The following is a 17,683-nucleotide window of genomic DNA, read 5'->3' as shown; positions in this document are numbered from 1 at the left end:
GGCGGATTTTAAAACTGGAGAAATATTGCTTCTCGCCACCCATCTGGCGAGTTTTTTTTAAAGAAACCAAAAATCGGCGGATTTTTATCATATGGCCAGTTTCTTGCCATTTCAGGATTTGCTATGGGCATATTTGGCAAATACATGGCGAGATAGGGCTTCTTGGAGCTCTCTGCATAGGCCCCATTGTTCGGCATACATTTAAAAACATGGTTTAAAGGTTTGACAAGCATAAGTGTATTCATTGCATTTGAAATCTAAAATTAGAGATCTCACAGACAAGATTATTTTCATATTAGCCGATCGTAAACCAATTTGATCAAATTCATGTAAATTGAAAATTTGACCTAATTGCCTCTGAATTTACAGTACGTTTTATCTCAAAGGAAAAATCAGGTGAAATGGCAACTAGCAAAGGTTTCCATATTTTAGTTATAATTCCAGTCACATCGAGAATAAAATAAACATAGTAGAAAACACAATATAAAATCAGAATACAGGCATACCCCGCTTTAAGTACACTCGCGAGTAAGGACATATAGCGCAATAGGCAAATGGCAGCTCACGCATGCGCCTGTCAGTACGTCCTGAACAGCAATACCAGCTCCTTACCTGTAACGAAGCTGTGTGCAAGCGGGGAGACTATAGAGCCTGTTACAAATGCGTTATTTACATCAGTTATGCGCGTATATGACGATTGCAGTACAGTACATGCATCGATAAGTGGGAAAAAGGTAGTGCTTCACTTTAAGTACATTTTCGCTTTACATACATGCTCCGGTCCCATTGCGTACGTTAATGCGGGGTATGCCTGTATACATGAGCTTTGACAAAAAGAAAATCTTAGTGAGCTATAAAATGATCATGAGGTCAGTTATTAAAAATAAAACATGTATATTGAAACATTATACAAAAAGGTGAATAGGGTATTTATTTAATTTTATGTGTATTTATTGTATATTTTTTGCCACTATTTCCCTTTTTCTGATACTGCTCTATATGATAAGAATGTTGCCCTGTTTACAAAGAAAGGGATTGAAAATCCGATAGGCTTGGGAAGTAATTATTTAGAGTTCTATAAAATTATAATTAGAAGGGAGAAATAATACATTAGAGTAGTTACCTGTGTCTATGCCATGCATTACAAGACATACATTCAATTCTTTTTTATTGTTGAGCCCTTTGAACAAAAGCGTCCTCTAATTAATATAGGCTGCAATGATCAGCAGTAAAACGTGCTAATAACACACTTCCTAGTTAATAACTTCCTAAAGACTTTTCATTTCACTAAAACCATATATAATGTATGCTTTTTGATTTGATTTATTATCATCCCCTATTAATCCATTCAGGGCTAGAAGAGCTTAGCATTTATTGCCAGAGTTAGGAAAGGTTAACAATGCCAGAGGGGTTATACTTTTCACTCTTCATTTAATGGGGTTAAGGAATCTTTGCTTTACTTTAAAGGTAAGTCTAACGTATTTGGTGACATGACTGACCCATTGAATGTTGTGGTAAATTAAGCTTTCTTATTGCCACAAATGGTGGAGCCAGCAGCAAAATACTGTCTTATTTTGTATGTATGTATTGATGACTTTATTTGTACATTTCAGCCTTCTGTCTTCAATAACGTGTTCTCCCAAACCAGAACGTAGAACAGAGACTCTAATAGCTTTAGACAGTGACAATGATAAGGGAGAGAGGAATGGAAAGAGAGTCTGCTTTAATGTGGCAGGAGATGAGCAGGAGGATTCCGGTCACGATACCATCAGTAACAGGGACTCTTACAGGTACTGTAGGTAATCTATGCCTCATATTACTAAGTATATTATATAATGTGTATTGGGCTTTAGGTATGAAAGCAAAGCAAAAGGTGTTTGCCAAGGCCGGTGCAGCTCAGTATAATGATGTTATACAAAAGAATGGAGATCCAAGGTAGTGAACGCTTTATTCCCCATATTAACAATTGATCTGAAAATATAATTACAATAACTAAATAGAGCTATCTCCCTTTATAACAATGACACCATCTAACCAATTCTACTTGTGAAAGTTCATCTATACATCTTCCCATAGTCGAATAATCCATCACACGAGCTGCGAGTGAAGTATATGCACCAAATTTGACCTGTCAATTCCTATCCTACCTTTGAATATTGAAGAGCGTGTGAAAAGTCACTGCTCACTTGTATATTGAATTTGCATATCACAAAGGATTTCAAAGATCGAACAAATTTCTACCTAAATAACATTTGTCACACGGTTTGTATTTGCGAGTACTCTTTAATAAATGCAGTGAGATTACTTTTTGGGCGAGTCTGCCATTTACCCCTCAAAAGTCCATACTGTCACAGAATACCCCTTTTATACTTTTAAGTAAGGTTCTTACATTACTTTTATTATGTACCATATATATACAGGAACTGGGGAGAACCTTGGGAGATTGGTGTGAGAGAGAAAAAAATATATAGTTTTTTAGTTCCTGCAATAATCTCCTTTTAAGGGTTTATATAGGACTGAAGCTTTAAGCCTAGTGTTGTAAAGTGCCTTTTTAAAATAATTTTAACATTAATAGCATGTTGTTTTATTATTTAGTGACTGCAACAGCAATAGAAATTCCATTGCCTCGTTTACCAGCATCTGCAGTAGCCAGTGCAGTTCCTATCTGCACAGTGATGAAATGGACTCGGGTAAGATGGTTTATTGTCATGTTTTGATTGGATTATTTTGATGACATGTATGGTTCATACTGATAACTGCTTAGATTTATTTTCTTTACACATAAAATGAGTTACATATTTTGGCTCTGGGAATCCACCTTTTGTGCTATGGCTTTAGACATCTTCACTCCCAGAGTGGCCTCTAATAATGCATTGCATAGTATAACCATTTGCTGCAGATGCCTCTGGCACAGAAGAGGTCATCGCATGTTATGGCAGCAAAATCCAGTTTCATTCCTCAATACTATAGTAAAGACTTTATTGGGTGGCAACTGCAAAATGCAGATTATTTGAGCCAGACAATCTAAGTCCCAATTCACATGTACTCACATGTATTCCATAGGTCATTATGTTTCAAAATGAAATATATTCTCAAACACAGTATTTACAGTGTGTTGCAAAATTTAAAACATTTCCCAAAATAATGACTTTTCAGTATTGAAAGTGCTATACTTCATTACCAGTAAATACAAGTTGTTTATTCAAACATGATAGCAGACAGAATGGATACCTACTAAACTCATTTTTAAGGTGTCTGCAGCGTATATACTTGCAAATCACTTGGCTAGCAAATATGTTAATGCATTAGCTAATAATTTCAATAAGCCATGCGTGCTTTTTATAGCTGTTTATCAATAGGTATTATACTAATCACGTTTAATGTTATTTTAAACATAGGTGATGAACTTCCCTTAAGTGTGCGCATTTCACATGACAAACAGGACAAGTTACATAGCTGCTTAGAGCATCTTTTCAGCCAGGTATGTGTGATACCGTATGATTTCATGTAACATTTGGGACACATTACAGTTCTAACAGGTCTTCTGCCATATGGAACCTTCTGGGGCTGTACCAACCAATCAAGATAGTGAACTGTAAGGTCTCTTCCCATGCTGGAGGGCGTATTATGGCAGAAGACTGCCTGGTATACTTAAATATGGGATTAATTCAGTGACTCATCTAAAGACTGCATAACTATAATGCAACATGAATGCATTGATAATGCAAGTTATCTCATGCACAATTAACAGAAAACCTGTGTAGAAATACATGTTATGATAAAGTGTACAGCAAATAAAAATACCACTTGTGGTGCATTTGTATGTCTCAGACAGGTCTAAAACTCTGCCTTTCCACATTATTCCTTAGAAAACAGTGCTTCCACTGCAGCCAGGGATTCTGGGTGAAGACATGCAAATGAGCACAGTGTGTCACTCTTTATTTTGATAATGTGCTAATGTATAGTCTGTTCTAAGCAATACATACAGCCCATTTGATACGTCCCTTACCTGTACAGTAGTTGCAGCTGCTTTGCATTGCTATTTAGGTATTAAAGGGTTAATCCAAGCATTCAGAAAAACAAATACCCTATTGTTGAAACAAGGTTCTAATGTTGTTAAAAATTCATTACTTTATCCATCTTATTTAGTGTATATGACTTTTCCTGTATGCATTTATATCTCAACAGGTGGAGTCAATTACTGGTCTTTTGAGGGGACCAGCCATTGCACGAGCCTTTGAACAGACCAAATATTTCACACCAGGCCGAGGCTTACAAGGTACTCACTATTAAAACCTACAGTTGTCACTTCTAAACATAAGATACTTGACAGTTCAAGAGGCCAAAGAACGCAGTTCAGTCATTCCTTTCCATCATCGTTCTGACTTTCTTAGTCTAGCATGGTAGACACCGCTGCCAATGATAACAGATCCTAGCCTCTACGTCATAGTATAACAGTATGGAGTACGTGTTTCAAGTCGGGGTTGTCCAATTGCCCTGGAACAAAAATATTAAAATAAAAAAAGTAGCAAAATAAAAATTGCACAAAAACTGTATATTAAGCCAAGTATTCAGTGTACATAATTGCATAGGTAGTGATTAAGTGAAGAATAATCAGTGTTGATCATGGAATGTGATTTGAACTAATCTTTCAACACAATGTTTTAAAATGATGAAAACCAAAGATAATCATGTGAATATTAGATTTAATGAAAACAAATAGTCAAGGTGTATCTTCTGACTTATTTTTTGTGTTTTTAATTTATTTTTTAAATAATAAACTGCAGGTCTTTTAATTTGTGAACTCAAAAGTTTGCCCAAACTTTTACGAAGAGTTCAAAGTTGGAAAAAGTTTGCCCACATTTTGAAAAGAAAATAATTGCTTATTTTGAGTTTTTAGTCATTTATTACAGATCCAAAACCAATAGAGTTCCGACAAATTGAAAGCACAACATTTGTTTAGAACACCGGTGAAAGTGCCCAACCTCATGTAGTGTCTTGACCTGAAACTCCACATGCAGGTCTCATCATGTTACTAGCTAATGCACTGACTAACCCACCATGGGCTTTACTGTACAGTGCATTGTATCTGATTGCTATTATCTGGGCCCTAAGGTAGTGAGAAAGTATTACATATATAGAATCATGTATTCAAGCCTGAGTACAGAACAATTTGTATGCAAGACATTTTTTAGTATAGAAACATAAAATAAATTGTTAGAGCTATGAAAGGGTAACAAATGCTATGGATTTAAAACGTGCCTGCAGGCAGATCCTGTTTTTTTTTCCATGGGTTTGTTAGCTTCTAAATAGTAGATCACTGCTATTTGTTGTAAATATTAAGGTTATGGTGGGTAAAAAAAAGTGACCAAAACCCTCCACAGTAAAGCATATAGCGACTGTAAATATTACTGTATGTTCATTTGCATGTCTTAGACAGGTCTGCAACCCTGCCTTTCACCATTATCGCCCAGCACACAGCACTTCCACTGCAGCAAGGGATTCTGGGAAATGACATGCGAATGAGCACACAGTGCCACCTTTTGTCTCAAGCTCATATTTTATAAAATATGAGCTTGAGACAAAAGGTGGCACTGTGTGCTCATTCGCATGTCATTTCCCAGAATCCCTTGCTGCAGTGGAAGTGCTGTGTGCTGGGCGATAATGGTGAAAGGCAGGGTTGCAGACCTGTCTAAGACATCTATTTTATAAAATATGAGCTTGAGACAAAAGGTGGCACTGTGTGCTCATTCGCATGTCATTTCCCAGAATCCCTTGCTGCAGTGGAAGTGCTGTGTGCTGGGCGATAATGGTGAAAGGCAGGGTTGCAGACCTGTCTAAGACATGCAAATGAACATACAGTAATTTTGTCTCAGTCTTTTTGTGTGTTATATATATATAACACACAAAAAGACTGAGACAATCCCCAAAATAGCACTCTAAATATACCACAGAATAACTACCTAATATAAAGAAAAAAGACTTGGATTCTAAGTCAAAATAGAAAAAGGAAATGATTTTAATAACGAGCAATAAGACACACTAACATTAAAAACATAAACACACTGTAGGCAGCATAACAAAAATAAAAAAGCTGTGACTAGAAAAATAATGCATTTAATATCGCGGAAAGTAAAACCAAGAGCTTAAATTGTATCAAATAATATACCCTCTCAAAAATATGAGGTGATACAAATTAGGTAAAGGATTACAACACCCCCTAAGGATCCTAGCTACAAATAATATAACTAAACCCAAAAGAAAAAATAATTAAGTATATACAATGAATAAACTTATATACACAATAGTGAACATAAGAAAAAATAATATATCTTAAACCAAGGGTGAGTCACTGCCTCTGTGACTTTCCATAAAAACTGCAATCTTGCAGTTTATTGAATTTCATGTAAATATCTAAACTGTACCGTTTTCTTCATTTGCACGTTGTATGGACTTGCATAGCCAGAATCAAATCACACCTTTGAATGTTGGTTTTGCATGATTTGGACATGCAAGAACTGTTGAATGAATACTCGTGGTGCATTTCTGTGCGATATTGCTAGTTCTCTCATGGAAATGAATTTGTCGCAGTTTAATGAATAGGCCTGAGAGTGTGAGTGACACAGGCAGGAATTGTACTCACAAGACCAACATTTTATTTACTCAGCACCGCAGACAACAGACCCCTTCTCAAAGCACTCCTTAAAACTGATGTACTGTACTAGCAATGCTGTGAAGCACTAATTTGTTAAAAAAAATACACAGAGGGTTATTCATTAGACTATGATAGTGCCAATCAGGTCCCTATCACACGGAATCTCCCATTAAAATCGATGGGAGTTTCTGTGTGATAGTGCCCCCATCGGCACTATCACAGTTTAATGAATCACCCCCACAGACTTTAATGCAGTACTTTTTCAAGCATGGAAACATTATGAACGCATTTATACTCTTTTGCTTAAAGTTCAAACACTTTTGCTTAAAGTTCAAAGTTCAAAAAAGTTTGCCCATAAATTTGCTTTAGCACTCCTTTCCTGCACCCTGTTGTGGATCTTGGCCTACATTTCTGATGTGTCTCTAATATAATAAGTGTGATTGTGTGAGAGAGATATAAAAATTAATAAGGTGGTATAATATTTTGGATATTATTCTCAACAATTGTCACGGTTTTCTGTTTCATGTTTCGGGATAGAATTTCAACAGGAAATGGAGCCTAAATTAAGCTGCCCAAAGCGGTTGCGACTTCATATTAAACAGGACCCTTGGAATCTACCCAGCAGTGTCCGCATTCTCGCACAGAACATTAAAAAGTTTGTAGAAGGTTAGTAATCGATACCTGATAATGACACAAGAGAATCTGAGCTTGGCAGTATATTGTTACAAAATTGCCTTTTGGGACTGCCTTTTAAGGTAGCTGCTATTTGTGGTGTATGTGTTACCCGTAAACCTTGTAATAACGCTGCCCTTAATGTTACAACAAGTAGCAAACACTTTAGAGAAATGTGTTGATAGGAGAATTTCAGGACAAAAGCATCTTGATTTTATTTAGTGTTAATTCAGCGTAAAAACTTGTGCATTAAATTGAAAATAAAACTGTGTAATTGGCTTCCTCAAAAAGATTAATTCACGCAATACAATTTTACCCATTTGTATCCATGTTTTTTTTCCGGTCTGTTGAATTCCTCCTTCTACGATTCTCCTGTGTTCTGTTTGATTAATGATGGCATCATAATTACTTTGCAAACACTTATAGAGCTCTGTTCCATACCAATCCGTAATAATTAAATATTTATGCATGGTGTCTTTTAGGAATAAGTACAAATAAAAAATAGCACTGCTGCTCAATTGGGATTTTTTCCCTTAGACATTTGCCTCTGCAGCTTTCATTATGCACATACAGTAACGGTGTCATTGTTATAAGGCATATCGTACATCACAATGGAACATGAAAGTGGTTTATTTAAAGTAACTAGAGTAGTGTAAATACTGTAGAGCATTATTATACTTTTTAATCAAATTAGCTGTGCTGTAGTGTTATAAAAATGAACATTCATTTATTTCAAGATAATAAAACTTAGAATCTCAGCAGGAATTTTATAAGCTACCGGTAGTTTCAAATCCCCACTGGTAAGACCATTTAGCATTGACAGGAATATTGACATAGCATGTGGTTGGTTTTCTCATTGTGTATTTTATAGAACTAACAGTTCTACGCATATCTTTGACAGTGTTTCTCAAACCTCACCTTGAGGACTACATGTTCGGTTTTAGGAGCAGGTTTTATAATGAACTTGCACACAGGTGAATCCACATAATTTGCATATGAAAAGAATATTGGAAGGTTGCCTCAGAAACTTGGTTTGGCTCAGGGCTCTGAGGAGAGGTTTGAGGACCCCTGCTCTATTATGTCTATAATGTATATTCTTAGACACACTTGCCACCTTTCCTTCAAGTTTGTCTATTAGAGCAATATCTCTCGGTACTTTCTCAATCAAGGATTTAGTCTTCATTCCTAGTGGCATCCCTCAAACTCACCTGTACATTTCATTGTACCCAGCTTCTCTTATTGCCTCCTCTCCCACATGTCCCAGGCTGGGTGCTAAAGAACCTGCTTCAGTTTACTTTACAGAATTTACTGCAATCTTTTCCTAACAGATTTTTTGAAATGTTGGAGGGAAGACTATTTGTTGATTTGCAGATCTAAAATAAGTGCTTTCATGATGAAACATTTTTTAAACATTCATAAAATTTTGCCAAAATCCACCAAATTCCATCAACATTTTCAACTATGTTCATGAAACATTTGCAAAAGTTGGATTAAGGTGCTTTCTAAGTCAAATATTACAATTGTTCTTGACTATTTGCAAAATAAGAACATAAGGGCATTCGTACAGTATAATGTTCTCTTACTTGCAGAGGCATTTTATTCAGCATTTGAATATTTAAATTGAGGTTTTATCTATTATTTAACCATAAAAGGAATACTGTGTGATACTAATTGCAAAACTAAGGCAGAATTAATCAGTATTGTTTTAACTAAGTCAAGGAAACCATGTGGAGCTTCCCATCTATAATGGGTCTAAGAGGGGGCATTCCAGGAGGATGAGAGGGGAAGGATGCTAGTGAGTGTCGATTAGATGGGTCCACAATTTTATCCGGATAGGAAAGTAAATGGTATTTGCATATCTCAGACAGCTCTGCAACCCCGTCTTTCCACTTGTGGTATGCTTTTTACCCACCATAACTTTTTTACTGTCTGGTTATACCCATGTACCAGTTTCACATTGCGTAGCCAGCAGCTAACCTCGCAATGATGAGACCCAAAAGGTCAAAACAGCAGTCTGTGAGTAAGTTTACTGGCTATGCGATTCTTTAACCCATGCTGTGCTGAAAAGCTGAATAACATGACTGGCATACGCTCATAGGTTCCCATGTTAAGATGGATAAGAAGTAAAGAGTGACACACTGTGCTCATATGCATGTCATTACCCAGAATTCTTGTCTGCAGTTGAAGCACTGTTTGCTAAGCGATAATGGGGAAAGACAGACTTACAGACCTGCCTGAGATATACAAATGCACGACAAGTGGTATTTGTACTTACTGTATACTGTAAGGTGAAGGGTTTTGTCACTTTTTTTTACCGGCCATAACTTTTTTAATGTCCGGATAGAAAAGTAGCGGAACTGCTCAGGGACGGGGTTTCTAGCCATTTTAAGATTATTCAATGCATCTCCACAAACGTTAGATCTGCTAGGGAACATGGGGTAGGGGGAGTTGGAGAAATTAAGAAAAAGTTGGTACTTAGAAGTTGTACCAAAGAAAAATGGATTTTGAATCAACCTTTTGCGTTTTTCCGGTCCATTCAGATTGTTTTTATCCTTTAGGTTGCCAGTTTGATGACAAGTTTTATGATGACACATGTTTACTAATGGGTTATTTGATTTCGTGTTCATATTTTGAAACATTCCTTTCATTCTTTTGGTGGTTCATTGGGAATCGGGCAGCAGTTTTGTGCTTTAGTATCTGGACGATTTTTATTTTATCAGACCTAAAAATTCAGGGTTTTGTGGTAGGCTGTTAGTGATTTTCAAGTTGGTGATATGGTGTGCAGTTGGCTGAGAAGAAAACCGAGGGTCCAACAGTAGGTTTCGAATCAAAATGTATACGCCCGAGAACGTTTTTACATTGCCTGTTATAAATTTGGAATAATTGATGGCTTTTTTGACAGCACACGAGGCAAAGAGAGCTATGTTGAGGCAGGTTCAATCGCCCCTGGGTCACCTGAACTGTGCATATAGCGTAGGAATGTTTTTTTGTAGATGCTTGGGGGCACCAACTGTGGCAGTTGAGGTAAATTCATTTGGCTGAATAGAGACTTGAAATAGGATTTGGCAGGAATTGTTTTACCAATTACGAATGGCAAGAGTGTGCAGTTTTGAGTGTATTAATGGAGCTTTTTTACTAATGCGGTGGCGTTAAGTGCTAATGGGTATCTTCAAAGCACACGAGGGATGGAGAGAGGGAGATATGAATCATTTAAATATACTTTGCCTATCCCATTAGCATATCTCCCAGGTACCTCAGGTGTGCTCCTTTTTGATATAGTTGTCTCTCCCTATGTTATGTGGATGGAGGTTGCTATGTCATAGTGTGTTATGCTTTCTTAATTTAGGTGCTACTTATTCAGTTTGGCTGATTGACACACTTGTTAATTCATTTTGACAGTAAAAGGGCTGCGGTTTGTCGAATGAGGCAGCTGCGGTTTCATCAGAATAAAGTGAGGGTGAGGTTGTGTGGAATAATGGGGTTGAGATGGAGGCAAATATTGATGGTGTTTTGGCTCTGTGCATGTTTTAGTGGTGTATGCTAGACGAAATGTGAATGTTGGACTTGATCCATGATTTAAAGAGAGATGTGTGGTTTTATGCCAAGGGGAGGATTTAGTGTTGCCTGAGATTGTACTAAGGAAAGTTTGGAGGGATGGTAAGAGTTAGGAGGCTATGGAAACATAACAAATTGGTTGGGAAGTATATGAGAAGAACCACAGGTGTGATGGGAAGGCATATGGAATTTGAAGGCAATAACAGGATAGTGTGCATTTGAACATAGTCAAGTTGTATATCTTTAATGTTGGATTTTATGAAGGAACAGGGTGGGCTTTATTATTACTGGTGGGATCTCATCCAATTTAAAGTATTAAATAAATTAGTCTTTTTGCGGGTGGTTCTAGTCTGAATGGGACTTCTTGGTGAATGTGACCAGGTAGGGTGTGGAGTTCTTGTGGTATGGTCACTGGTATAATGCCAGTATAGCGTGTGGTATTACCTGGACTGGTGTAATATGAATGTACCTACTGAGCTGACAAAAGCTGGTTTATGTTTGGGGGTGCTGGGAGAGAACGAATTGTGGTTTTTTTTCTTGACAATCAATGTTGACTTAATAGATGTTGTTGCCAGTTCACAATAATAATTGTATTGTTATGTTTTGGGTTGGGTAGATAGGGTTGGGATGAGTGGTCGGTGCAACAGAGACTTATTAGTTATCATGTTATAATGTTGCTAGAATTCAATATGGCTTTATCATAAGCCAAACGCTAGAATTCAGTCAAATCTAGCTTGAAAATATATGATTGACTGTATGAAATTTTAGACTGAAAGACGTATACATTTTGACTGTACTAGCTCCGCTTACAGATTCTCGCTTGTTATCTTAATACAGCGCCACTGGCAGATTGGAAGTCCGTGGAACTGATCTGAAAACGGTTGATATTTTTGCTAATTCAATTTTTGAATAATAACATAACCTCGGGAGTTGTTTTTTTTTTACTCTGTTAAATGTAAACAATATACAGTATTAGTTTATATTTTTAAATGATAGTTTTACATATTTTAAACTTTTACTCAAGAGAATATCAGTCATAATATGGTTTCCATTAATAATCTCCCCCCCGCTATCTGAGATCGTTTCTAAAAGAAAATAGCGTGGAACACACAAATGTGGCGTATTTGCAAAACTGTTATTACTTTACAGTAAGCAAAGTAAATCCACATGAAGCACATTGCCAAGAAGAATGTAGTGTCAGCACTTAACCAATTTTTATGGTGAGGGAATGATTTCTCTGAAGATTTATAGCTATGTTTATATTACTGTATCCAAAAAAAGATAAAAGCAACCGTTTTATCTATTTTTCTGCAGCCTGATTTAGCTCCATTAACCGTATTTCCCAAAACTTCAAACATTAAATAGAGTATAAATTGTCCAAACCATCACAAAGGTTAGTTTGGTTAAGTTTTCAATGAAAGACATTCTAGAGCCTGGAGTCAAATGTAAAATGTGATAACATCTACAACTAAGAGCTGACATAACCTTGCGCCTCCAAATACATTAAAGATCATTTCAAATGTTGCTGTCATATAACTAAAAAACTGAAAGTTCAAAAAGATTACTCTTTCTAGTTGAAGAACTAAACTAGTCGCAGAATATTTTTTTATTACCACAATTTGAAAAGTGCTTTATAAATGCTCAATCCTATCTACTCACGATTATTCTTTTATTTATTTAGGTAAAGGAGCCCACCTTATATAAAAGGGTTGTATTTTGTTTTTAAAAACAAAGCTTATTTTAGGGTACAGTTCCCTGTTTAGTTTGGATACCCCATTATCGACTCATAAAACTATTAAGGTATCATAGGGTAGCAAAGTTGGAAGTTCTTTTGCACCCATGATATTTCTTTCTAAGGATTCTATTGCTTTGTTCTTCTTCCTACATTTCTCCCCAACTGGACATTCTATTCTTTCCTGGTTCATGTTCACTCTGCTTGGCCTTTTCTATGGCTCTGTTATGTTGCTATATCACAAAGTTTTTTCTTTTCAGTATCTACAACTCTTTTCCAATCCCTATACAATAGAAACACGTGACATTCGTCGGTTGGACCACCCAAGTCCCAACCTCTTCCCAAACCCAATAATACATTTAATAAATATACAGAATACAGTTTTGGGGATAAGGCCACAGTAAAACAATCTAACTGCTTTCCCGAAGCCAGGGGAATAATATGGCAAATAGCATACTCCTTAAACATTCACACAAAATATCAAGCGTGCATTGACAGGAGCAGCGGTTTTCAATCTCTTTTGGCTAAGGAACATGAAAATTATATTGTAAAATTCTGAGGAACCCCAACCCTCCCTGAGATCAGATGCATTGTAAGGAACTCCAACCCTCTCAAATAACGCGTCTGAGATCAGATGCATTGTAAATTCTTCTGTATTTGGTAAAAATTTAAAATGATCTGAACATTTTGTAGTGAACCCTTTTGGGATGTCCGGGTAACCCCTGTGGAAAAAAAACTGAGTGACCTGGGAAATATGCTAATTTGGATGTGCAAATGTATTTAATTGTTTAATATTAGCATATTTCCCAGGTTCCTCAGGGTTGTTCCTTTTTGTGCACAGTTGTCTCTCCACATGTTCTATAAAGGTGAGTGTAGGAGGTATATAAGTCACTTGGGACTCTATTAAAAATGGTCTTCCTCCAAAACCATATTTCAGCGTACTTTTCATCTGGCGAACTTCAACGTTTTGATGTGAATATTCACGAATATTCGCAGGAACTGTATGCGTAGAAACCTTTTGCAGTTTCACACTTTTCTACTCATCTAGGCATCATTTTCAGATGAACAAAAAAAAACATGTTGGAACTTGTAGTTAATGACATTACTCGCCAAGTAATATTAGTATTATCTCATAAAGATAAGTGCATAATTATATGACAAAATGCTTGTTGCAGTGCATTATTTTCTATGTCTGTTGTAAAGAAACTTTTTTGTTTTTATTTTTTTCTAGAGGTGAAAACGCGGATACTTCTGGCTTTACTTGAATATACAGGTAATGTTTTAAGTTTCAGTTGCCTTTGTTATTTAAGCTGTAAGATCCCTCAACGTGGATGTTTTTTGTGTTTATTACAGATGTAGCAGACGTCATTGCTCCCTCTGATACAGTCGCACAACATATTGTGTTATAACGTAGAATATTACAGATTTTTCATAGGGTTAAAAGGCAGTGAAGATACAGAATATCTCAGAATATGCACCGTAATGTGCCAGCGAGAGCAATGAACTTGGCTACATCTGTAACTTGATCGAGTGAAACCAACCCGGGAAAGCTACATTATCAACTGAAGGTACGTGAGAGAACTCCAGATAACAGTCTGCATTTAATAACTGAGACTTTCATTCAGACTGTCTTGTATATTTATTTTTACATTCCCAATTTAAAGTAATGGCTCTTGATGGGTTTTAAGAAAAGAAACCAAATTAATGATTGTTAATGTCAACTGAGGCTCCTACTGGAAGTTTAAACGTAAATAGAAGTGGACATGTTGTTGTGTTGTGCTTTGTTATTACAAGATACATCTTGGCTCTACGTCTCTTTACCATTATAAAGTCACAAACCCCCAAAGAAGTACTGTAAACGGCTTGGGAATATTTGTGGGTGATCTTTATGAAAGAATGCTTCTGCTTCATTAACTCTGTTCATGACAAAGAGGCGTTAGCTTCTACATCTATTATGAAGACGCAAACGTAATTTTAATCCAGAAGCCCAGACTGAGCGCACTCCCATATCAGTAGCCCCAGTGCTCATGAATTTCAATGTATCCAAGTGACTGAAGAGGAGATTGTACAGGAGCTCCTCAAACTAAAGCTAAGTAACCAATGTTAGCCTGACCAATTGCAATCTAAGTTCATAGATCTTGGTGCCCCCGTCATTGCTAAATCAATTACCTCCACAATGAACCCTATTTTCTCTTCTGGCCAAATGCCTAAGGCCTGGAAAACTGCCAGAGTTATCCCTGTTTACAAACGTGGTGACAAAAATATTGTCTCCAACTACAGACCAATCTCTAGTCTACGTTTATTATCCAAAATCACTGAAACATTTGTTAATTCCCAACTAAGCAACTTTTATAAGAAGCCACATTTTCTCAGTCAATTCCAATCTGGCTTTCATCCAAACCACATCACAGTAACAACCCTCTTAAAAATGTGCAATGAGATCCAGTGTGCAATGGAACATGTTCAATATAGAATCTGGTCCCTCTTCCTTCTCTTACCAAACACCCCCCTTCTGGAACATTTTACCGGAGTCTCTGGAATCCACCTCCTGCCTAAGTTCCTTCAATACATTGGCTGTTTCCTACTTTAAACATATTTGTAACTTGTAATGTTGGCAACATTATTTTGTGCTCAGGACATACTTGAAAACAAGAGGTGATTCTCAATGTATTTTGTTCCTTGTAAAATATTTTATAACTAAAGAAGGCCTTCTGCAACTATTTTAAATGATCAGTCTGTCCTTCTGTTATTATATAATAGTCTATTGTATTTCTCACTGTCGTACTGTAGATGTATTTATGTATAAAACGTTTTATGATGAAGTAATACATTGAGAGTTACCTCTCGTTTTCAAGTATGTCCTGGGCACAGAGTTATGATAAAAAAAACATGGTTACAAATTCATAGTTACATTAAGTGAGCAAGTTATACATTATATACCAGGATATGTATGTATTTCTGAATACATAAATGTGGATTTAAACAAACAAGTTTAAATAATTATTTTACTTTGCTCTGGTAAAATTAAATAGATTATGGACAATGTGAAAGGGGGCCATCTTTTACCCTACCTCATTGAAATTATTAACCTAACTTCATTACGCATTATCACTTGTGATAGAGCTGTGAGACACAGGGATGAGACACTGTAACCAAGGCTGAAACATAGGATTGAAACACTGGGACCATGGGTGAGATATAAGGCATTCACAAAGCTGCATGTCTGATAGAATAGACTCTAGTCTCTATAATAATAATAGCATGTTCTTGTATAGCGCTGCTAGTTGTACGCAGCGCTTTACAGAGACATTTTGCAGGCACAGGTCCCTGCCACATGGAGCTTACAATCTATGTATTTGGTGCATGAGGCACAGGGAGATAAAGTGACTTGCCCAAGGTCACAAGGAGCCGACACCGGGAATTGAACCAGGCTCCCCGGCAACAATCTCAGTGTCAATCAGTGTCTTTACTCACTGAGCTACTCCTTCTCCCTCTCTAGAGGGAGATGATCTGTCAACACTTAGATGTGATGGGCAGTGACAGTACAAGCGGCCAATCTATAGACTAGAGGGCCAGGAGTACCTATGAGGTAATGAATAGCTGCTGGACTCAGTAGGACCAAGGGACTTGGTGCATTTACCCATTTCTTTTCCCTTGCAATTGCCCATAGATTAGATTTCAAGCTACTCTGTACAGTAATTCTAGTATTGAAGGACAATTTGCTTCTCTCCTTTGCAGACAGTGAAATACAGCTTAGGCGAGATATGGTGTTTTGCCAAAGCTTAGTGGCCACAGTCTGTGCATTCTCTGAACAACTACTGGCTGCCTTAAATCAGATGTTCGACAGCAACAGAGAGTATGAAGTGGAGACTCGTGAGGCCAGCAAGAGATGGTTGGAACAGATAGCTAATGCCGGGGTTCTTTTCCACTTTCAGTCTCTGCTCTCACCTAATTTGGTAAGAAGAATGTGTGATACATTATAATGATGTCTCTTACAAGGTTTTAATGTGTTTACAATATACAAATGGGGCAGATATCTTATCTTATTTTTCCATGGAAGGGTGAAAATCTGAATTTACCGCTAACATAAAAGTTGTGTTCATTATCATTAGCTTATAAATTGATACTTTAACTGTGTAACTACGTCAGACACTAATAATTCATGAGAGGCAAATGTGTCAGGGCTGCATATTTTCAACCAAACTTTTCGAACCTTTTGATGTTAAAAAACCTGCAACATTACTCAATTCTGCCTAAGTATTTAGTTGAAGGTGTTTTTTTGGTGGGTTTTTTTTTGCATTTGACAAAGCAAACTTTTTGTTCATTTCACTTTTCAGCAATTTTTCGCTTTCGCTCAGTTGAATTTATACGTAATCAAATGTAAAAGAAACTCCCAAAAATCATAAAGGTGACTTTTTTTTAAATCTGATAAATTCTAGAAAAGTTGAAGAAGCACAGTTTTCGCAGCGGATTCAAACTTCGGCGATAGGTTTTCCCATCTCTACTATTACTATCTACTATAAAACAATTTATATATGTTTTAAAAAGAGAGATTACTGTCCAGTTAATGCGAAATATTGTTCCTGCTCTCCAGACACTAAGTAGTATCTAATGCTCTGCCATGAATGTTTTATGAAGTATAAAATCTTCACAATTTCTAGCCGCAGGCATCATTTTCAAAGCCTCCGTGACATCAGTGAAACCTGATGGGTTTGTTAACCAATGTTTATCACCATTATTTGCTGGGGGGGGGGGGAGGGAGGGGGAAATTAATCCGCTTTTCCGTTGTAGAGATCTGTAATTTAATGATGTGTAACTCAGCAATGGAGGGGACAAACAACAAATAGTATTCCTTTTTGGTGCCTGTAAGAGATGTGTGCAGAGTTATGCAATGGAGACCGGTTTGAAGGTGAAATTAAAATAAGGCTTTATTGCACCTGTTCCTTAACACTGTAAACACAAAACATAAAAGCAAAACCTACTCCACTTTGGAGAAATCACTACACATTTTACTCCAGCCCTATCTAACTGGGTGGGTAGCTAAACTGCTTACCACACACACACACACA

The 17,683-nt window shown here is 36.7% G+C and overlaps 1 protein-coding gene across 2 annotated transcripts in view; it reads left to right on the top strand.

Moving 5' to 3' along the window:
* Nucleotides 1–17,683, top strand: part of PREX2 (phosphatidylinositol-3,4,5-trisphosphate dependent Rac exchange factor 2) — a 330,482-nt gene that overhangs the window by 211,882 nt on the left and 100,917 nt on the right. Inside the window, exons 26-32 of one of the 2 annotated variants that reach the window (XM_075583773.1) lie at nt 1,614–1,790; nt 2,596–2,690; nt 3,399–3,481; nt 4,189–4,279; nt 7,193–7,321; nt 13,846–13,887; nt 16,353–16,570. In XM_075583773.1, the coding sequence (XP_075439888.1) occupies nt 1,614–1,790; nt 2,596–2,690; nt 3,399–3,481; nt 4,189–4,279; nt 7,193–7,321; nt 13,846–13,887; nt 16,353–16,570 (835 nt within the window). Of the gene's footprint in view, nt 1–1,613; nt 1,800–2,595; nt 2,691–3,398; nt 3,482–4,188; nt 4,280–7,192; nt 7,322–13,845; nt 13,888–16,352; nt 16,571–17,683 lie in introns of both variants that reach the window. The other variant, XM_075583771.1, reaches the window with a different exon arrangement.

Source organism: Ascaphus truei, chromosome 2, assembly GCF_040206685.1.
Source record: "Ascaphus truei isolate aAscTru1 chromosome 2, aAscTru1.hap1, whole genome shotgun sequence".
Lineage (NCBI taxonomy): Eukaryota > Metazoa > Chordata > Amphibia > Anura > Ascaphidae > Ascaphus > Ascaphus truei.
The sequence above is the reverse complement of the archived record's forward strand: the minus strand, read 5'-3'. Positions and strand labels throughout refer to the sequence as shown.